At 39.5% G+C, this 23,195-nt stretch overlaps 1 protein-coding gene across 4 annotated transcripts in view; it reads right to left on the reverse strand.

Moving 5' to 3' along the window:
• Positions 1-23,195, reverse strand: part of LOC108606427 (probable Ras GTPase-activating protein) — a 41,939-nt gene that overhangs the window by 4,992 nt on the left and 13,752 nt on the right. For 2 of the 4 annotated variants that reach the window (XM_017996534.1, XM_017996533.1), the window contains one exon: positions 24-144. In XM_017996534.1, coding sequence (XP_017852023.1) covers positions 24-144 — 121 coding nt within the window. Of the gene's footprint in view, positions 1-23; positions 145-4,670; positions 7,632-10,166; positions 10,239-12,071; positions 12,143-12,208; positions 12,602-23,195 lie in introns of those variants that run through there. The other 2 variants (XM_017996535.2, XM_033294544.1) reach the window with 2 other exon arrangements.

Raw genomic sequence — 23,195 nt, forward strand, 5'->3', positions numbered from 1 at the left:
ATCGAATATGTAGCACTGCTTACCGCTTGGAAAAGAAGTTGGTGAAACGGGAGGCGGCATTGTGCTCCTGCTGCTGTTGCTTGCTGCCCAAGATGGGCGTGGTTGGCACCGAGCCGCGTCGACAGGCCTTCTCGTATGATGTATCTATAAATATTGAAGATAACGAAAAGGCAATTTAGATTTAAGCCATTGCATGATTTAATCATTAAAAAGCAATTGGAAACCAGTTTTGTTTTTGTTCCCAAACCTGTAGTAGAATTTCATAAATTCTATCATTGTTTATAAATAGTTAAGTGCAGATTATGAATCGCTGAATATGCAACAGTTGTTGACATTTAAATGCAATTTATGTGCGCACACATTTCAAAACAATAATTCGAATTCGAGTTCGAAATTGCAACAAAGTTGAATCGACCTTTTTGAATACATATATTTGAAACATATGAGTTGCAATGAAAAGACTTAAAATTTGATAAACTTTTGGACACAAATCAATCGGCTTACGAACTATATATAAATACATATAGTTACGTTGAAAGTTTGTGGACATTAAAAAACATTACAGGCGCACAGGTTACAAAATGCGTTTCAAAAAGAGCGAGATGGCGCGTCTGCCAGAGAGAGAGAGGGAGGGAGGGAGGGCAAAAACCAAAATCCCGCTTAGGCTGCTTGTTGGCAGCAACCGGTTTGCAGCATTCCATACAGACAGACGGAAACAAACAAAAGATAAAAAGGAGAAGGAGTCCGAATTCGAGTTCGAGAGCTCGAGTCGTTTGGTTGAGAGGTTCCACACAAGTTGAAAAGCAACAACAACAACAGCAGCAGCTGCTGCACATCACCTGCCTGCTTGCCACAATTATTGCTGCTGCTGCTGCTGCCCCGCCTCTAATTGAGCGTCAGGGCTGTGGCATGTCAGGTACTCATGAACCAAGCCATGAATCATCAGCAGCACCGAAAATAAAACCCAAGACACACACACACACACACACATATAGCTGGAAAAGAATGAAGCAACAACATGAGCTAAGAAAACTGGTTTTGCCCGCCCTCACAACGACCTTGTCTTGGCCACCCAGTTAGCTAGTCCACCAAGCCAGGCCCAAGCTGACTCATCAAGCTAAGCAAACATAATTTTGTCCTGCCTAACGGTAAATGCAAAAGCCTCATACATATCTGAGCCTCTTCCGCATGCAATGCGCTTGATTCACATTTGCTCTCCCCGTCCCGAAAGATGCAAACAGCAGCGCGATTTGTCATACGCTACCACACAAAAGACAAAAAGCCAGCCCAAGCTCAAAGAGAAAAGCAAAACTTAAAAGCTTAACAAAAATTGTGTCATGTTTTCATAAGCGAAAAGAATATTTCAAGCTACAAAGCAAGTTGATGAGCTACTTAATCATTCGCTTGGCCAGGCCAGGCCAGTCCGCTTATTATCGTGATATGTTGTGTTGGTCCCAGCCCCAGTCCCAAGCCATAATTCTATTCCATTGACGCGCACGCCCACAAGCAAAGCAAAGCATAGAATAGCGAAAAGAATAAATAAAAATACACCCACCTAATATTCGTAACTTGATGAAAGACTATGATTATGCTGCTGAAGTGAAGCGTAACTAAGCCATGTGTACTAAAAATAAAACATTGTAACTAAGACTTTCAGATAAGATTAAGTCTGAAATACTTATAATCTGGTAGTTAAATCAGCATTCGTCATAATTCCCCCAATTTAAAAGCTCAGGCTTGTTCATTTTCAATTTAATGTTTAAGTTGAGAAATGAGTTTTTTGAACTTACTTTCGACAATATATCAACATTCGTATCTTATTAACGCGCACTCTTTAGAGCGCTTATCAACACTTGAAGTGCATTAATTATGATCACAAGTTGTTCAATGGACTAAGCCGACCAAGTCGAGGCGAGTCTAAACTGTAGCTGTTGCCAATTCTGGCCTTATATAGACTGAAGAGGCCAGGGTCTGTTTGTGTGTGTGTCAAGCGTTTGGTCAAAAGACGTTAGCCAAGGTAGTGAACTACACCTTCGTACAGCTCTTAACTGTATACAGTTTTTATGGCTCATGATGATCATGAGATGAAGTCATCTTCACTTCAATTTGGAATGCAATCAAAGCGGTGAAGCTAGAGCAAAAGAGAAACACAGAGTGAGCGAGATAGAGAGTTAGACAGCAAAGTTCAGAGTTGAGAGACAAATTGTAGGGAGGGGGGCAGTGAAAGCGTTCAAAGCCAATTTGCTGCAGACGCATGAGAATTGTAAATTGTAAATTGAAAATCAAAAGAGAGAGAGAGAGAGAGAGAGAGAGAGAGAGAGAGCAAGACAGGTAAATACGATTGGTTTCGCCTAACTAAAAGATAAGGTCAAGTCAATTAACAGTGCGTTAAACAAATTTATTTTCCATGCCACAAATCTCACACGATCCGTCAACTCGCACTGATAAATGTGCCTCGACAGACGGACGGACAATATACACACATAGATAAACATACATATGTACATATGTATGTATGTGTTATGCATAAGCAATGGCGTCGATCGTTGGCAAAAGATACGCGCTCAAAATAAATAGAAACAAAGTCTGTTGAACGACTTTTCAAAAAAGAAAAATGTCAACCAGAGACTTTGGCAGCGCACATCGATAAGCAAGTGCCAGAGAGAATCTATCAATAAATAGACAGCAAACATAGTTATTTATGTACACACACACACACACACATACATATTTCCAAACATATTTCCAATGCTTCGGAACTCTTTTTAACAAGAATCCCGCAGTTTGTTGGTTACAAAATCATGAGCTCTTATCATATTTCAAATAAAATGCAACCACACATGCAGCAGCGCCCCTTTCAAGAGCTCTACATATGCATATGTCCATGAGTGTCTGTGTGTGCGCGCGCGTGTGTGTGTGTGTGTGAGCTACAAAATCAACACACACAGTCACACAATCATAAGTATAAACAAACCGTTCGGCATACACATTGCTGCTTGTCTAATAGTTACTCAGCACTGAGTTTATTTGCTTTTGATTTATAATTTTATAGACTTAATAATATATTAAAGGTACATTATAAGTTTAATTTAGTTCAACTCTGGCCCATTTGTTTTGCTTGCGAATTTTCAACAGCCTTTAAGGCTTTGTTAAATTAATTGAAAACTTCTTTTCAGTGTGTGCGCGCCATTGCATATAAAAAATCAACTAAAACTTCAAGTTGCTGCTTTTGTATTTTTATTATTATTATTTCTTAAATAAAGCCGCTTGTTTGTTTGTCCATTTGCCCTACAGATGTATTTCGCGCACTCTCGCTCATACACACCCGCTGCCGATCCCGCTAGCGCTCTCTGCGCTGCGCTCTTACTCTCAGCTTCGATTTTACTCTCAGCTCAGCGCTTTGCTATTTGGTTTTCGTTTTCGTGCACTCCTCTCTCACGTCTCAAACTGGTTTCTGTTGCGGGTGTTGGTGTGTGCGCGCGTCTCTCTTATGCATGTGAATCATAATAAAAACGCAAGGCAAAAGCAAAAAGCTACAACAAAAGCGTAAGCAAACAAAATTGAATTTGTAGCCGAAAAAATAATAACAAGAAAGTAAAGAGATCGGAAATTAAAGCAGCATGCATAACAAATTAAGCAATCTCAATAAGAAAGAGCATATTATAGAAGAAGAAAAAAGTACACATAGCGTCATTTCGATAAAATTGTTTTTATCGATAAGCGTGCACAATCAAAATAAGCAAACAAGCAAATTACATCAAATTGTAAATAATTTTAGCTAAATAACCAAGAAACACACAAAAATAACTACATATATAATTTGTCAATTATGTACACGGACAAATTTGCATGGGCACACTGAGCGAAAAACACAATAACAATAACAACAACAACAACAACAACAAGCTAAGCTAAGTCAACGTTCTAAATTTGTTGGCTGTGTAATTTGAACACAATCACTTTTTATTATATTTATACATAATTAATGCTGCTGCTTATTTGTTTTGTTTTTCATAATAATTTAGCCCAGCTGACGCCCACTGTGCGACGCTTCGTTGGCTGTCGAATATCCAGGGCCAACGCCATCAAAATGGGCTAACAATTGAGCTACACACACACACACACACACACACACTCGCGCAATAAAATTCATGTGCGATCGTATATTGAACAGCAGTGCTCTTTGGTATAAATAAAGAAGCAATAAAAAAAAAGAACAGGAAGGCTTAAAATTTTAAGTTGGGGAGGTTACGAGTGTGAAATGTGTAAAGTACACACACACACACATACACATAAGTATTGATAGCTGATCACACACACGCGCACTTTTTTTCAGTTACTTTTTTTTACTCAAAATTGGTTCGAGTTCGCTTATCTTATCTCATTGCTTTGCCTTGCTTATTTTTGCGTGCACGAAACGCACGATCAGGCAGAGAGAGAGAGAGAGCGATAAAGAGAGGGGGTGTTGGAATTCAACCACCAGTGGCTAAGTAGGAAGCAGGGGTGTGGCTATAATGTTCAATCGAGGGATCAAACAGGAAGTTGAAATGCAACGAACCGTGTCCCCGCCCCCCACTCCGATCACGCTACGTGCTCAAGAGCGTCAATGAAAAAAAAAAAAGAAGGAAGAAGAAGCAGAGAAACGCAGTTAGAACTGAAGCTATGCATACCCGAATGATGTCCCGCATCATCGTCCGCTGCAGTGCCAGCGGCTGTCTCTGCCTCTGTCACAGAAGTGGATGTGGCAACTGCCGCCGCCGCCCCCGCCGCCGGCTTTGTAGTTGTGAGATCTTTGATCATGAAGCGCTCGCAGATGAGCGCCTCACAGTGGTCGGTCTGGAAGTAGGCGCTGAGCTCGTCCATTCCCAGCGGACACACGTCGTAGTCGATGAAGAAGTGCTTGCCCCAGCTGCTGCCCATGCCCATGTCATCGGACATGGACGAGCTGTAGTGCAGGCCCGTGGAGGAATGCATGCTGCCGCTGCCGCTGCCCACGCAATGCAGCAGCGAGTGTTGCCCTGCGCCGCCGCTGGAGGCGCCTCCGCTCTTCAGCAGCGATTCGTTGCGAGCAACTTTCGTGGAATGCGTGCGACGTATGAAGCTCAAAGACTTTTTAGGTGGCGAGGTAATTGTTGTTGTTGTTGCTGCTGCTCCTGTTAGCGCTGGCTGCTGCTGCTGCGCTGCTAACGGCACATCGTGGCAGAGCTTGGGCGTCGACTTGAGCAGAAACAGATTCTTGGGCGGAAAGCTGGGCGTTATAATGCTCGCAGCTGAGCAGCTGTATTGCAATTTGTATGGCGATGAGACAGCTGAGCGAGCTGCTGATTGGGATTGGGATTGTTGTTGTTGTGGCTCGGCTAAATGGCTGGCGCTGCTGCCGCCGAACAGCTGACGTTGCAGCAGCTGCGCTTGTTTATTATGGCTATGGCTGTTGTTGTTGTTATTATTATTGTTGTTGTTGTTGTTGATGTTATAGACGGACCCTGCTGTAACGTCTAATTCGGCGGCCTCGCGTAACACAACTGAGGGCGATAGGTTCTGCGGTAACGTTTTTGACTTGGCACGCAGTGTGATTAGCGTTGTCGTTGTAGTGGTTGCTGCTGCGGCTGCCGCCGCCGAGGGTGATGACGTTGTCGCCAGTCCGCGCTCAACGCTGGGCAAAGGCACGGCCAATATGTTGGTGCGCGAACGCGACTTCATTAGCTTGATGGGCGTAGAGGTGTTGGTCTGCATGCGGCTTATCTCTGAGTCATCGTCGTCGTCAGCAGCAGCAGCAACTGTTGCTGTTGATGACGATGATTGCCGTGAGTGCGCCGGTGAGAGTGAGAGCGCTTGTTGTTTGGGCGGAGTTGCCATCACAATGTCGTTATCTTCATTAAAATGTGTGCGTGGTGCGCACCCGGCATCAATAATATCGCTTATGGTTGCTACTGCTGCTGATGTTGCCGTTGTGCTCTCATCAGCAACATCCTCACTCAGCTCGGCATTGCTGCCGTTCAAGCTAATTACATTCAGCACAATGCCATAACGTTTGAGTTTTGCAGCGGGCGTGTTGCTCGTGTTCGTGCTTGTGGTTGCTGCTGCTGCCGTTGACTTGAGCAACTGTTGCTGGCGTTGCACCTGCTGTTGCTCCTCATCATCCGAATCGGAATATTGTGCAGCGGCTTCACTGCCGCTTATGCTCCAATTAAAGCCACAGGGTGGTGACATTATGTTGTTGCTCTTGTTTTTGTTGCTGCAGCTGGTGCTGCTGCTGTTGCTGTTGTTTTTAGCGCTTGACTTACTGCGCGCTGCACACTTTTTGCCGCTGCTGCTCAAGCTGGAACTGCTGCCGCTCCGTTGTTGCTGTTGTGCCTCTTGTGGCTGCTGCTGCTGCTGCTGTTCGTCGTCCTCAATAACTAACGGCACATAGAAGGTGGAACGACGTCGCACTGTCTTTTCCTCTTGCGTTGACGTTGGCGTCGCAGTCGTATTACTGTCGCTGCTGTCAACGCTGCTTTGGCTCCTGGTAACAATTGCTCTGCTTGTTGCTCTTGTTGTTGTTCTGCTGGCGTCACTGTGCGCCTGCAACATTTTTACGCGTTATTTCAATTATGGCTGCTGCTGCTGTTGTTGTTGTTATTGTTACTGCTGCGCTCAAGCGCCTTGATCATCATCGCTCCCACTCGCACACACGTTCCAACTCTCTCAAGCATGCACACGCATACGCAGGTCTCTTGCGCTCTCCGACTCTCGCACTCTCGCTCTCTTTTGCGTTTGCGTCTCTGTGTGTGTGTGTGTGTTTGTTGTGGCTTCTTTGGTTGCTACTGCTGCTGCTGCAATTTGCTGACAAGCGCAAATTTCTTTACTGTGCTTAGTTTTTTTTTTATTTTGCTTTTCTTATTTTGTTGTGTTTGTTGTTGGCATTGTCGCTTTGCTTGTGGCTTATAAAAATTATGCGCTCAAGTGCATTTCCGCGTTTGTTTCTTCTGTTTCTTGATTTCTTTCTTATTTTCTTCACAGTTTCTCGTTTTTTTTTTTTTGTATTTTTCACGCGTCGTTGTCGCCGTTTGTTATTTGCTTTTTATCGCAACTTTGCATCACATTCGCTTGGTTTTGGTTTCGTTGCATGCCCCACACACAACAACTTAAAATACTATTTTATACATGCGCATGTGTGCATGTGTGTGTACGTATGAATGTGTTTGGCATTCCAGCGCACAACGCACTGCACTTTTACAGCTATTTACACTCTAAGAATTTCACAATTTAAGCATGCACTGCAGCCGATAACACTCGATAACAAAACTAGTAGTTGCAGTTCTAAACACAAGACAGAAAATAAATTTGATTTAATCAAACATTTAAAAAAAAAAACACGCACACACGCAAGAAGAACAAGAACACGCTGGTCACAGCAATGGGAAGTTAAACGTATATTAAAAAAAAAAAAAAGACGCGCTCAAAGGAACAGAAGAGTTCCTGTTGCCGTTTGCTTCAAAATTTGTTTTTGTTCAATCCCGCTTAGCTTCCATTCGCAAACACGCTTCTCAATCAACTGATGCAAACGCTGACGCCGTCAGCGACGCAGGCCACTGGAGCAAACAAACAAGCGGGCGAACGAGCAAGAGACAGCAATACACTCACACACACAGACGAACGATCGAGCGCGTGAGCGTGAGAGTATAACAGTGATCGAGTCCCGGACAAAACAGGGCTGCAGCATTAGCGCAGCCACAAACCAATTTGGGTTAAGTAGTGACTATTACAAGCATAAATTGCTTACACACATTAAAAACAATTTAATACATAAAAATATAAATTAATTTGAACTAATACTGTGCCAGCCCTGGTTACTGTGCCAGAGAGCAAGCAACAGTGCTGCCCATGCGCGTTGACAAAGCAACCAAAAATTGTAGACAACAAAACAGAGAGCGAGAGAGAATGAGAGAGCTCGCGCACACACACACGCACACACACACAGGCACACACAAGCGAATAGCTAGCAAAGAGCATAGAGTATGCGATCAAGAGGTTGAGTTATTAAGGCAGACAAATACTCTACAGCTGTTCAGGCACCAACTGAAATATATTAGCGACCTCAAGCAGACCCTAAAACAGCAGCTAACCACTTGCATAAATAAATAAAAATTTATTGTAATTATGCAAGTATTTCTCTAAGCTGCCGCATACAGTTTAAAGGATAACCTTTCAGCTTAATAATTGTATGCGTGAAAAGATATTTTCTGCCTACTTTGTTTGCTGAATGTATTCCAAAAAGGTCACATGTTACACACAAAGATAAGAGCTGCCTGTAAGTGCTCAAAACATTGAAATTCATCGATAAGCTGGCACAAACAAAAAAAAAATTGAATAGCAGCACAAACTGATCCAGGCAACACGATAAAATTCATATGCTCAATTGTGTTGGCTAAAGCGTATTGAGCAACATGAAGAATGGAAGCAAAGTAACAGCGCAGAAGAAGGAACTGCGGAACAAGACGGGGAGGGCTAAGGCAACGCGAAGACGCATATAAAAACGTAAAGGGCGTGAGTGGCAATGTGGCCCGTAATTGATCTAATTGAGCGCAGGTATAGGCACAAACACACACACACACACACACACACAGAGCATTATATATGTATGCGTGTGTGTGTGTGTGTGTGTGTGTGTGTGTGTGCGTATAAGTCGATACTTAAGCACACAAGGCAACGCATAATAAGCAAATTAGAGACATACAGGGTATATTATAACGCAACTGCCTTCACCCCACTGTGACCCCCTTTAATCGCAAACTCTGCTTCGGAACGGAAGTGCGTGACTTTCGTGTTTTAAGCTTATATGTGACACGTTTCCAACTCCCTGCTACCCTTTACCCATACACATATATGTACATCAGTACTATAGTATGTATGTATGTATGTATGTACATCCCTCTATGTGGCAAAGTGTGCGACTTGTTTATGTCGCTGCGGCATGCTACAAACAATTCCAAATGGATTTTTCATTGGTTACCTCAATTTGCATCTAGTTTTGGACTTGGCCAGCCGGCACAATGAACTGTTAATACCTTACTAATGTATTTTTTCTTGCTTGCTCACGACGTTTCTACGCCTTCACAGCCATGCCCTCAATGCCCACCTACACATTTATTTCTTTACCTAATGATACAATTACCGGAATTTTGGGTAAGGCCATGCTTAATAACATCTTCAATTGCTAAAGGAAGCGAAGTCAGCTGCCTATCGATAATTCTGCTTAACTAACGAGAGCACGGGAAAATAGGGTAAATATTAAGGCCAGGCCCAAGCTCGACTATATAAATTTATTTTTTCAATAATTTTTACTCAATTCATCATTTGTGTTTTCACTTTATCAATCGATAAGAACAGTATTTGCACATATGAATGTAATATAATATGGCCCGAGCCCGCATGAAAAAAGCCCGTTGGGGATTTCGTCTTAAGCAGAAAGCCCGAGGGATTCGTAGCCCGAAAATGCGCGTTTCTATTGAGTCTTACGCCCATTGACATTAGATTGACGTATTTAATATTGTATTTGTGACCACAAATCCCAGGAAAGCTCTGCGATCAGCTTATCCCCAAATGCAGCACCAAAATTTAAGTTTAAAACAAATTTTATGAATAATAATAAATTATATCGTATTAGGCATGTTTTCAATAATTAACAACTCATCTTTTGAATAATTGTGAGAACACAAAAGCAGGGATTTTATGAAATAAAATTCGCCTAATAAACTATTTAAAGCGCCGCTCAAAAGCATGCAACATTTTTAAGACCGCTTTTAATTAGCCGCTGTTATTAATGGCCAGACTCAAGATAGTAGCAACTCGGACTACAAAGAGTTTTTAGTATGATTAGTGTGCCTAACGTTGACTTTGAGATAAAAGCTTTGTATATCAAATGGCTGTGAAATAGAAAAGCTGCGCATGCGCCGCAAAGTATGCCATATTGCGTTGACTTTTGAATGAAGTTGTTGCTCTTTAATGTAGAGAAATACTCTTCTTCACTATAGGCTTAAGTTATATATTATAGAATGGAATAGGAAGAAAATAATATAACTGTAATTGCCTAGCATTTGCGTAATTGCTGAAATAATATTGTTGCTATTTATTGCTGCGGCCCAAACACTTATGGCCATAGTCAAGCGTAAAGTTGTGTTTACCTTCATTTAATGACGTATCATTTAGCGCCGTATCGAAGTGTATACGAGGCAGTGTCTTCGACTTGTACTCACCTGTAAGAGAAGAAAGAAAAACAAATATGTTTATTAAAATGCTGTATATTATGCCACAGCTGTAATAACAGCATATACTAGTACACTATAGTATAGATATAGATAGTTGTAATGTAAAACAGCAAGAAACACTTAACCCGACCCAATTTGCATGACTGAGTGACCTTTTTGTACTTGCATTTACAATGAGATGCAAATTGCTTCGAGCATTCATATTACAATTAATGCAGAAATATGAATAACAACGCGACAGATACAGATACAGATATAGATATAGAGATACAAAATGAGGCATGACACGTGTTTATAGAACGATATACGATGCCACAACAGACAGAGACCCAAGCTCATAAAATAATCAACAGTGTTCGCTGTCTATGTGTGTGTGTGTGTGTGTGTGTGTGTGTGTGGAAATCATGCAGGAAGTCAGCAGCTACTGCAAGTGAAAGCCTTAGCCACACACACCTGTCTCCCCCCCTCAACCTCAACCCTTGCCTGTTGCTGATGGTTTAGGTAGAACTCGTTGCATTCAATGCACATTCAACAGAGAAATTCTAAAGAATATATTTTTCTGTTTCTGCTTCTTCTATTGCCTTCGTTGTTGTTTTGTTATTCTTATCTTATTTTTCATTTCAGTTGAAGAAAAAAAAAGCTGCATTTAGTATTGCGCTCTCTTAATTGTCCGCTAGCGTATTAGATTTCAAAATGCTGCAATTACCGTTAGTTAGAAACACACACACACACACACACACACAGACATCGATTAGGCAAAAGGGCAACAACGGTATTCTACTCTCATCATCAAATGCAACAGCAGCGGCTGCCTCAACCTCTGACGTCTGGCGTTGCGAATTGAGCGCACACCACTAATTCTAATCTATTCTCTTTCATCTGCGCTTTCCAGCTTTCCATCTTTCACATCTTCAATATACCGTATATGTATGTACACACACACACACACACACACACACACACACATGTGTACTTATTATTATTATTTATATTCGCACTCGGCATCAACTGTAAATGACATCAAAGCGAATCGCCCGATACTTTCCCACTACACTAACCGAACCGAACCCATCATCATGATGATGATGATGATGATGATGATGATGATTCTGATGATGTCATTGGCATCATGCAGTGCGTTTCATTAGCTAGAACCGACTACAATATTTGTCACAATTATAATTCATCTAGTCCAACCATAAGTTAGTTAGAAGCTCAAATTTCTGTATTTTTCTATGTAAGCAGCTGAGTCATATCATCTTAGAGACCTTTAAATAGAGCAATAACTTATATTAACATTAGTGTCCAATTGAAATATTTTGAATTACTAAACATTACAATTGGCTGTAAATGTGAAAAATAATACTGGAATATATCAAATAATTGAAGATAATCAGCCACAAATGCATTAAGATACATTTTTACAGCTTTAATTTTTTAAATTAGTATTATTTCTTAAAAGTTTTGAATTGGTTTTGTAAGAAAATAATCAGTGCATAATTCGATTAGGCAAATATAATTGAGCACAAATTTCATCCATATTTTCAATTATTAAATGTTTTTAATAATCTGGAATAATTTCGCAGTATCTTTTAATATTTGATAATTATAAATTTGTAATTTCTAGTTCACATTTAAAACAAATGTAATCTAATTAGTGTTCAATTATAATTTTGCTACATACAAAATTCCTTTTTTATTTACTTTCTTTTCAATTCGTTAATACTTCAATGCACTTGGCTAGCTCGATTTTCTCTCAGTGTATTTAATAATTGCTGTTATCGCAAGTGCAAGTTAGCCAACAATTTAACCACTACTTACTCCTGCCCGCCGAGTCAAGTGTTGAATTAGCCACAATGTTGCTGCTGCTGCCGCTGCCGCTGCCGCTGCCACTGCACAATTGCAACTGATCCTGCTGCTGTTGCATCTGTTGTTGTTGTTGTTGTTGTTGCTGCAGCTGTTGCTGCTGTTGTTGTTGCTGCTGCTGTAGCAGCTGCAGCTGTTGCAACTCGCAGTGCACCTCATGTATGGGCGGCGTGGGCGCATCATCGCGTTCGCCACGCAGGCAGGAGGCGAGGCCACGCCCACGCGGCATAGTGCTGCGACGCAGCGGCTGCTCCATGGCAACAGCGCGACACTGCGACGGCGACGCCGACGCCGCCGCCTGTAGCTGCAAATGCGCTTGCAGTTGCGTCTGTGTTGGTGTGCGTGGCATGGAGTGCATTTTGCGTTGCGCCTCCAACTGCTGCTGCTGCGACGCCGACGTCGCTGTTAATGCTTGCAACTGCGCCTCGTCGTTAACGGTGCGCAGAGCGCCGCAGTTCATATTCAATTGTTTGTTGCTTCTTGCTGTTTGCTTGGTATATTTATTTGGTATTTTTTTGGTATTTGTATAAATTATGCGAGCGATTTTTAAATTAGATTTTGGTTAAAGTTGCGTTTTGAATTTTCAAAGTTCTTTTAGCACAGGCATCATTTCGCTGCGGAAACACAAAGAAGCGCACACGTTAGTTTCGAGCGAGTGGCGAGTGGCGAGTAGCGAGCGCGTAACCGTCCGTCAGACTGTCGAACTAATTGGCAACTGACGCCCGGCCTTAACCGCTGACGCCGCCGCCGCCGCCGCCGCCGCCGCACGGTTTCGCTTGCCTGAGTTGACAATTAAGATTTATGGCCATGGCGTGTCGGTGTGCCAACCCTAGGGTTGCCCTTGAGGCGGCGACCCCGCGACCCTTGCCACACACCTGTCCTGCACACTATTTTTTTCTAGTAGTAGTAGCTCGCAAATGATTAACTAATTTTTTGTTGTCGTTTGTGTTTTGGAGTTTTTCTTCTTATTAGATTTTATTTATTTAGGGGGAAGTGTGTGCACACGCGCGACTGCGCAATGCTCACTTAGTCTTTGTCTCTATCTCTGTCTCTGTCTCTGTCTCAGTCTCAGTCTCAGTCTCAGTCTCACTTTTCTCCACCCGCACTTAATTTTGCTTTTAAGTTGAACAATTTAACGCTTGTTGACTTTGGGCGCAACGCGGTATGGAATGAAATGGTAATGAAACGGGGCGAGTTTAGCATGCGTGAAGATTGCTGAGTGTGTGTGTGTGTCGACTAATTATTAGCATGTTATCGATAACTTTGCAAGGGCTTGACTGCTGCTTTGCAATGAATGTAACGCTTTATTATTTAAATATTGATTTTAAATAAATACTAAATTTGACATTGACACAATTTCTAAATCGACATCAAACGTTTTCTACAATCCATTGACCCTTTATCAATCTCGTTGCCATGCGTGTAACCAATTGTAAACCTATTAAGCCAAAGTTGAACATAAAGCCCTAATAGCATTATCATAAACATTAGCTACAGCTCTCAAAAGAAACAACAACAATATCAATGCCATATCTCTCAAAATATTTATATGCATAGACAAGCGAATGCTTTCACGCATAAAATTATGCGCAGAAATTTGAATTCTAGGCCGCATATTTATTTCATCTTTTTTCTTTCTACTATATTTGCTGTTGCTGTTGCTGCTGCAGCTTTGTGGCTTTTCACTGTATTGTGGTTAATGAATTTTCCTTTTGGTCGCGTTACGGTGCCAAGTTGCGTGCGTTTTGCCATGAACACATTTCCACAATCATTATTATTTTCAGCTGCGTGAGCCCAAAACGAAAAAGAAAACTCCACAGAAGACACACACACACACAAAGGCAAATATAAGCTGAGTGTGTGTGTGTGTGTGTGTAAGGCACAGTTATGGCCATACTTGCAGCGATAAACATAAATTTCGCCGTCTCTGGCCGCTTTACTTTCTCCACACACACAAATACAAATACAAATACACAGGCAGACACGCAGCTGTTCTGTTTGTCGCCGCCGCCAACGACGTCGACGTCCACTGTCTACGTCTGCGCTGGCGTAGACGCAGACGCAGACGCAGACGCAGCCAAGCGTATACCAGTCACACCTGTAAGCCCAGGACTCGGACTCGGACTCAGACTCAGACTCTAGACTGAGCGACGCAACGGAAGTGCAAGCCAATGCCCACAAATGGTCAGAACTTGATATACACACATACATGCATACATATATATGTATCTGTGTGTGTGTGTGAGTTCTGGCTGCCCAGATGGTCATGCTAGCAAACGCATTTGCATATGTGTGTGTGTGTAATGACGAAAGCATAAAGTACATGAGACACTCGCAACGGATGCGCCAAATAAAGCGAAGCAACCAACTTAATGCCCGACGAATGCGTCCGCATCTCTGACTCTGATCACAACGAACAACACAATAAGTCAAGCACAAAGCGCTTCAAAATTCTAAAGACGCATAAAGTACCTTTTTAAATATATATATATATATAGTATATCGAACTCTCTTTGAACTCCTAAAGACTCACACTACATTATTAATAATAATTCAACACAATTCCACGATTGTCACTTTTACATTAAATGTTTGTCTATTTATATATTATAATACATATGTATGTATTTCTATATAATTTTTTCAAAATATTAATTTTAATTTGTTATTTGTTAAATTTCAAAAATTACATACAAATTTTTATAAAATATTAATTTAAAATTTGTATTTGTTAAACTTCAATTTCAAAAATTACATACAAATAATTTTTTTTCTAATTATTTATAAATATTTATTTGTTTTAAATGAGTTTTGATTAAAGCTTTTTAAGTTCGTCTTTTTTCAATTTTTATTTAAGTATTATAAATATAAATTTGTTGCAAAATATTGAATTTTGATGTAAAATAAATATACCGAATAATTATTTGTAAGTATTTTAAATATTTATTGCTTTCAAAACATTAAATTGTCAATTCAATTTTGACTTTCTGTACTACACTAATTTTAAAATTGAATTATAAATAATTAACTTTAATATAATAAATATTTATTCGCTTCAAAACATTAAATTACCAAATTGAATTTACATTTTATGAAATTATAATTAGCTAAAGATTATTTTATAAAACTTTGCTTATATTGAAATTTGCATAGCAAATAAAAATTTGGCAACACTAAATTCCCACACGTCAATTTTAAGCTTAGCACAACTATTTTATACGCTTTAAAAAATTACTCCATCATTAAAGCCCGAAAATTTTGTTTTTCTGTTACTAAATAATTCAAAACTTTAGACTATTAAATTTAAATATCAATTACCCAGTTCGTTTTTGTTTGATGCATTAAAAAGAGATTACCAAGTTTACAACTGAAGCTCGTTAGCTTTGGGCTCTCAAAAGTATCTCATACTTATGCCGTAATAGCATGAGCTGGATAGCCAGCCAGCTGATTTCTGGTCATTAGCCAAGTTTATGTTAATATAGCTAAGTAATATTTTCGGACAATTGCGAGGGCAATTCAGTCAATGCCATATAGAGTTATAGTAGACGTGGGAAACTTGACAGCATTGTCAACGTGGAGAACAAAAGGCGGAGCCACAATTAACAGTCACAGTTTGGTGAGCAGCAGCAACAGCAGCTGATGATGAAGCTCAGCTCGGAAGAGCCCAGAGGCACTGAGGTCGTTGGCTTAGCCGGCGCCGTCAGCAAAAGAGAGAGAGAGAGAGAGAGAGAGAGGGGGAGATTTAGATGAGCTGAGCTGAGCTCTCAGACTGAGATCGCAGTAAAAAAGCAAAAAATTCTATTATACGGTCTGTGCCCAGTTTTTATTTGCACGCTCCGTGGCCCGAACCCGCGGGTAATTGACGCTGGCTGGCTACGAACAAAATGGACCACGATGATTGCGGCGATAATTGCGACATACATAAAGCATAGAGAGCCACGCACAGATGGACGGACAGTGAAGAGAGAGAGAGAGAGAGAGATGTATACAAATCGCATTAAAAAGAGTTAGAGCATCAAGTGTACGTGTTTGTGAAAACACTGAGGAGGGTTTTCGGGGTTAGGTGTGGGGTTTAGGTGGGAGGTTTGGGCGGTCAAGAGATAGCCATAAACGTGCTGCCTTTTGTTGTGACTGTCGCTCTCTGTTCGTCCGTCCGTCTGTCTGTCTATCTGTGATTCATTCAGAACAATGCACACAGTTGAACAACAATAAGTAGATACTTTACAGCAAAGCAATCAACGTTCACAGCGTGGAGAAACGTGGTTAGCAAAACGGGTAGAGACGGGCAGGGGGGAGGCGCACATTATTATTGTTGCTGTGGTCGTTGGCCACAGTCAAATTAAATTAACAACCGTCAAGACAGCAAATGACAACTACAAGCTACAGACAACAAAAAGCAAAAAAGTGAAAATTGTTGTTTATTGTAATTCATCCGGTTTGTATTTTGAATTTTTGACGGATATTTGCGGTTCTTTAGAGAGAGAGAGAGAGAGGGTAAGAGCAACTGTGAAATTGTCCAATTGTCTACAGCCAAATTCAACAACGACAAGCCTCGCATTTCAATGCATATAAAAAGTGGAAACATAAACACAGTAGCGTTTGCTTAAGCTCACTTCATATTCTATTTACATCCATATACAAATACATATATTTGTATTTATAGGGATATATAGCAAGTGTTGTTCAATTTGCGTTGCAATTGCTATAGTTTATTTAAAGACCTCATCAGTGATACGATTTTATGGCTCTCCAGTAAGATATACAATCGCTTATTACAGCGCGGACCCGACCGGAGCCACTAGAGCTGCTGCCGCCGCTGCTGCTGCTTTGTCTGATTAAATTGCACTTTCATTTCGCGTCTACTACGACCAGAAGAGGAGAAAACCATATGGTCTTCGTACGGTCTCCACTGACAGCTATGGACTTAAGTATTCTTTGAGTTTTACTTTTTAATTGTAAATTGCAAACTTACGTATGCAGATTTTCTAATTTTCATTTGCTGATCATAAGTGAAAAGAGATCAGCTTCAATTCTCTTTTCTTTGCAATTTGAATAGTAGTTGCAGCCTCTTCGTAGGAGAATTCATTCTTTTTCTTCAGATAGTAAAAAGAAGTTGCTCATCTTCTCTCTGACATAGACCAAATTCGAATTGGTTAAGCGGACCCTGGTTGATGCTCTGCGAATCTTATCAAGGAATACAAATGTAAGCAAAGAGCGTTTTTGAATTTTTGTAGAGAATTGTTTCGTTCAAAATATTGAATTTAAAATTGTTTCAATATTAAATGAATTCTCTAAATTTTTGAATGACGATCGTGAACTGATAATTTCTTTCTGCCTGAAGAGACTTTATTTCTATACGATCTCTTCCTTAAACGACTTTCTTCTTTTTCCAGCTATTGAGTCCGTTCTCTTCGATAAGAGTTGAACTGATCTGCAAGTCTTTTCGGAATAACAATCAAACTTTAGCTACTTTTTAGTTTTCTCTTAAGTCGGGAACTCATTTTCATTTGGTTTTCAATAAACCAACTTTATATACTTATTCCTTGCTTCTTTGTTAAGCCCACATCTATCTTTCGATATTCTTCCTGATTCTACAAGTTCGCTACTTCTTGCTACGGGGCTTTGCTGATAGTGAGCCACACTTTTCACTCAACACTTTAGTTTTCACACGCTGAGGCGAGCTTGTTGCCACCATAAAAGAAAGAGCGCGAGGGGAAGGGAGACGAAGAGGGAGAGTGGTAGTTATAGTTTAAAACAAATGTTGAGCGATTGCCCGTTTGCCGCTTTTTGCAATCTTTTTACTTCCTACACCAGCAGCATGAAAGTGGGGGGAAGGGGGACCTTTGGTAAGTAGCGCTCGCCCTCTTGCTCTTTAGCTCATTGGGAGTTCGGAGCTGGGAGTCTAGCGTCGCCAGCAGCTACCTAGACGCTCCAACCCAGCGTCTCCCCCGGCTCGTTATTCGTGTCAACATGTGTTGCATATTATGTAAATTATTTGCAGGGCAAAAATAAAACACAAGAGAAACAAAAAGTACAGCTGGTCTGGTCTGGTCCGGGCCTGGGCTTGGGCCTAAGTAGCGCCCAACGTGGCCCAACATGTTGAAATGGGCACATAAAGCAATTTAACTGTTTTATGCGCTTTTGTTAAAAAAAAATAAGAGAAGAAAAATAAAGCATACAAACAGCAACAAAGACACTCATGGGGGAGAAGAGCGGGTGGTGTTGGGGCCTTTTTGTACTTTTTTAATGGCAGAATTTGTGTGAACTTGTTATTGTTGCTGCCGTTGTTGTTTACGCGATTATTTTTCCTACTTTTTGCTCAAAAATTATCTGATTTCCCAGCAAGTCGTATCGAGAGAAAGATAGAAAGAGCGAGAGAGAGAGAGAGAGTAGTGTCTGCTGTTTTATTTTTGGAAATGATTTCAAACGCATCTCAAGGTGTGATAAACATACGTGTAAACAAATCAAATCAAAATCTACAGCGGCAAGGCCTTGCCACAGCCACAACAAGCGCAGCAGAGTCGCGTTATTTTCTATAAACAATTGAGCTGCTGCTGCTGCTGCTGCTGCGTGATTAACAAATGATATGTTATATATTTACAAACATATATATTGTTGCGCTTACATGGGACATTATTAGTTTATATATAATACTTGGCACAATGACAAATTGCATTGCATGCGATGCAGGCAACATTTTAATAATAATAATAATATATTATTTGCTTAGCAATTTACTTTCAAAAGAAATTATGATTTAATTCAGATTTCTTAGAAAAATGCTGAGCCCTGCAGCTTGAACTTAAAATTGTTTCAAAATTATCAACTAATAGATAAGAATTTAAGAACAAAATGACAGCAAATTTAATGAGAAAGAATATTATTTTGTTTGCAGTGTATTAAATTTTAGTAAAGATGACTAAGCTTAACTGTTTGGGAATTTCTGGGTTTCATTTTTGGAAACTTTAACTAAACAAGAAATTTTTATTGTGATTTATACATTTCCTTATTCAGTTTACAAATTGCATCTAAATTATGTGGAAAGAGTTAATATAAAAACTTTTAGCTGACAAAGTTTCTAGGAGTGGTTTCAATTTCAGTCACACAAATTCCTATAGCAATTAAACTTAATGCACATACTAGATTCTCACTTTTAATCGCTATAAATATCGCATGCTCATGTTGTGAAGCTATTGATGCGTTTAACATAGTTTTACGCAAGTGTCTAACATTTAAGCAGATGCAGATACAACAAACACACACACACGCACACAGATACACACATGGACAGCTATAACAATCTATTATATAATTGGCTAACTCAAATTGGAAGTGGAAACAATTGCCATATGTAGATCGACTGCTCAGCAAGACGCTGCTCAATGCTGATGATGATGTTAGTTATGATGATGATGATGATGATGATGTAGATGATGACGACATCGCGCAGTTTTTATATTTTTTGTGCAAAGTGCGAGCGGGCAATTTACATAGATACAGATACAGCTACTTATACATAAAACGACTGACTGACAGATATTTATGACATATATGAATCTAAATGTTGTTGCTGCCGCTGCTGCTGCTGCCGCTGCTGTTAATTGTTTGTCGTTGTGGCAACTTCAATGTAACGGGCAATAACAATTGCAGGCAGTGAGTGAAAACTGAATTCGAAAATTAAGTTCAAATTCAAATGGAAATTGAAATTGTTTAATGTACTCATTATAAATTATTACTGCACATTATTTTCCACTGTGTAGTGGCTATTTGCATAAGTCAGTTACAGTTGATAGATGACTGGCTTGGAAGTTGCACTGGAGTCTCCACTTTTAACTATTTGCGCATATAATTAACAGAGCCCAGACTGACGACTGAGGACTGACAATGGCAAAAGCTGTCAAGCTGCCATTCAACTCTATTTTTTTTTTTTTTTTGAGCGACAAAAAACGCCATCAAAACGCCACAATTGTTAGTTTTTCCTCTGCTGCTGCTGCTTCTTCTTCTTCTTCATTTTGGGGGCTGCCAATTTCACCCACAATGCGAGACAACAATGGCAAAACAAAGGCATTCATCATCATAGCTTATTTGCTTTTTTTTTTTTGGAGATGCACACAACAATGGCAACCAAAATCACCCCCAACTCCCACTACCCAACCACCCCCACCATGCAGCTCTAAACAAAGGCCACGTCTATTGTTCGTAATTTCCAAAGCATTGAAATATAAAAAGAGTATTTAATGCTTTAAAAAGTCAAACAACTTTAATGAGCTCTGATCCGAAAGTAAACTGCAGTTGCAGAAATTGATTTGATTTGAAATTCCCCAATATTTTAGTGGCAGCTGAGCGACTAACTAATAAGCTAAGTAAATATTTAGCAGATAAATACTTTGAAAAAGTCGCTTTTGCATTGAGCTTTGGTCTTTGAATTGTTGACAAGCAAATACTACGACTAAAGTCAAAGTATAACAAATAAAGTCAAGATCAATACTTTAGAAATTCCAATGCGTTCAACCAAAGAGAATTTTAATAAGTATTATTTTCATGCGTACAAATGTTTTCTTGCAAAATAAATAATCTCTACAGAATCACAAAGTGTTAAATAATTAATTTAATATTTAAGCTTAGAAATTTGGCAAATTTGTTAAGTCATTTTTCATATATTGTCACAATCTGTCTATGATTATTTATAGTTTATAAGCTATGCATAAACAAATTATTTAATACAAAGCTTAAATAAATATAAATATAAATTTAAAAAATACATTTTATATAAGCTGCCAAATTAATTTATGTAACACTTGCAGCTTTGCAAAAATTCACTTATGTCAAAGTTTAGAAAAAAAGTGTAAAGAGCCAAAATTTGAAATTGAATTCTAAAATAAATTTGTCAACTATTTAAGTGTATTTGAACATTCGCCTAAAGTGTATTAATATTAAACATTTGAATGCATTTTTCGCTTTATTGTTTGCCATTGTTATTGTTATTATTTGTTAAGTCGCTCCCAGGCAGCCTCCACCACAAGCGTGTGCATTTGATTAATGCATTTAAAATATGCACAAATACACACACACATACATATGCAATTCAATTGCAAAACATAAAAACAACAATAAAAAGAAAGTCATTTAGGCTACAACAATCTGCATAATAAAATGCGTATTTATGCAGCTTTGTTTTGTTTTTCGTATTTTCAGTTGCAATTTTATTGCTGCTACTTCTACTTCTTCTGCTGTTGCTGCCTCTTCTTCTTCTAGTTTAAATAAAATGTGGGTCATGTGCATCAAATTATTTAATTGGTGTCAATTGGCGGCATTTGCAAGCGTTCTTACTTTGCTCTTTGCCTTTGGCTCTGCGATTGTTTTTGCTTTTGCTTTTGCCTTTGCTCGTGTTTTGTTTTAAGCTCAACCCACCCTCTAGTTTGCTTTTGGCATTTGCTGACTAACTTGGCCAATGTGCCAATGGGTAACCAATTGGATTTCACACACACACACAGAGACACACAAATAATAATCCGGATGCATTTAAGGCCATAAACGGTAACAACAACAGCAACGTTTGTTGACTTTCCGGTGTCTTTTGGCCCGCTTTTGTCCCTCTTTTGGCGGCTCCCACGTTCAGTTAGTTTCCCGTTTTGTTATTCTGCAACGCCTATGCAAATGGTGTCAAGCACTCATTTCCCTAATTTAGTTTTAAGTTTTCTTTTCGCCTTTTGCCTTGTGTCTTTCACTTTGTTGGCGGCGTCGGCGTCGGCGTCGGCTTCGTTTCAGTTGCGCCTTTGTGGGCGTCTTACTTATTCTATTCAATTCTCAACATTTTTTTTCCTATTATTCAAATAGTTTTTTTCGCCTTTGTACAATATATTATAGCGTTAAAAATTTGCTAAATTTATAGCTCATATATGATGATGATGTTAATGATAATGAAGCTGATCATCGCTATAGCTGATCTATATATGCGTGCGGGTGCAGGGGTAGTCTACACACACATTTACACACACACACACACACTCGTGTCTTAGAATAGTTGTAGTTGCCCAGTTTTTAGTGCGATTTTTCGCTCAGCAAAATTTTTGTTGTTGTTTTGTTTTTGTTTTTATATGAATTTTTGTTGTTGTGCGTCGCTCGTTTTATTTGTTTGTTTGTTTGCATTTATTTATAGAACATTTCGAATTCGCAACGCCCAACAGCGCGCATAGTTTTACAAAAAAATATTTTTTCACTCAATACGTGCAGTAATTTTTCATTCACTTACACACGCACTCAAAAACACACACAAAGAAAATTCAAAACCAAAAAATACAAAAAAAAAAATTATTTATTATTATTTTGAGTTTGTTTTTGTGTGTGCGCTTTAGAAAAAAACTTCTAGTTGCAAATGCGGGCCAGCTTTCCAAACAAAAAACAGCCGCCACTCAGCTGTGAACTAAACCAAAACAACAACAATAATAATAATAACAACAACAACAGCAACAACAAGAAATTTGTTTAAACCCAACAACTAGTAGTACCAAAGCGAACGCGCACGACCGTAAGAGTTCCGAAACCAACCGCCTGCGCCGGAAGCTTAAAGCGAACTGAAATGAATCGAAACGAAGCGAAACACACAGTCAACAGCATTGCCAAAGCTGCGGCCTTATGCTGGACTGTGGAATGGACTGACTAAAATATTGTTTAAATTCTAAAGTCGTGGCTGGTTCGCATACAACTACAAAACGAAACGATTAGTTGAAAGTCTTTGTTGTAAAACAAATATTAACAAGAAATTGGTAATTTTCTTAGATATTAAAGAGAACAAAACAATAACGAAATTACATTGTACAGAAGAGAGTGTTTTAATAAATTCATCCTTCACTACGTCTGGTATCAATTGATGATTTTGTTGGTGATTTTGGGTAAGCCAAGCTGGTGAATTTTAATCTTATCTTCACTGACTACCTATTACCTGCTCTACCAGACAAGTGGCATTTTTATGGGCAGTAAAAGAGTTTACACCAATCCCCTGCTTAGTTTATAGATACCGAATGTTTCAACGAAATGGAGTTGAAGTACTTAAGTTAAATTATTAAGCACTTTGTATAA

This window comes from Drosophila busckii, chromosome X (genome assembly GCF_011750605.1).
Source record: "Drosophila busckii strain San Diego stock center, stock number 13000-0081.31 chromosome X, ASM1175060v1, whole genome shotgun sequence".
In the NCBI taxonomy this organism is placed as follows: domain Eukaryota; kingdom Metazoa; phylum Arthropoda; class Insecta; order Diptera; family Drosophilidae; genus Drosophila; species Drosophila busckii.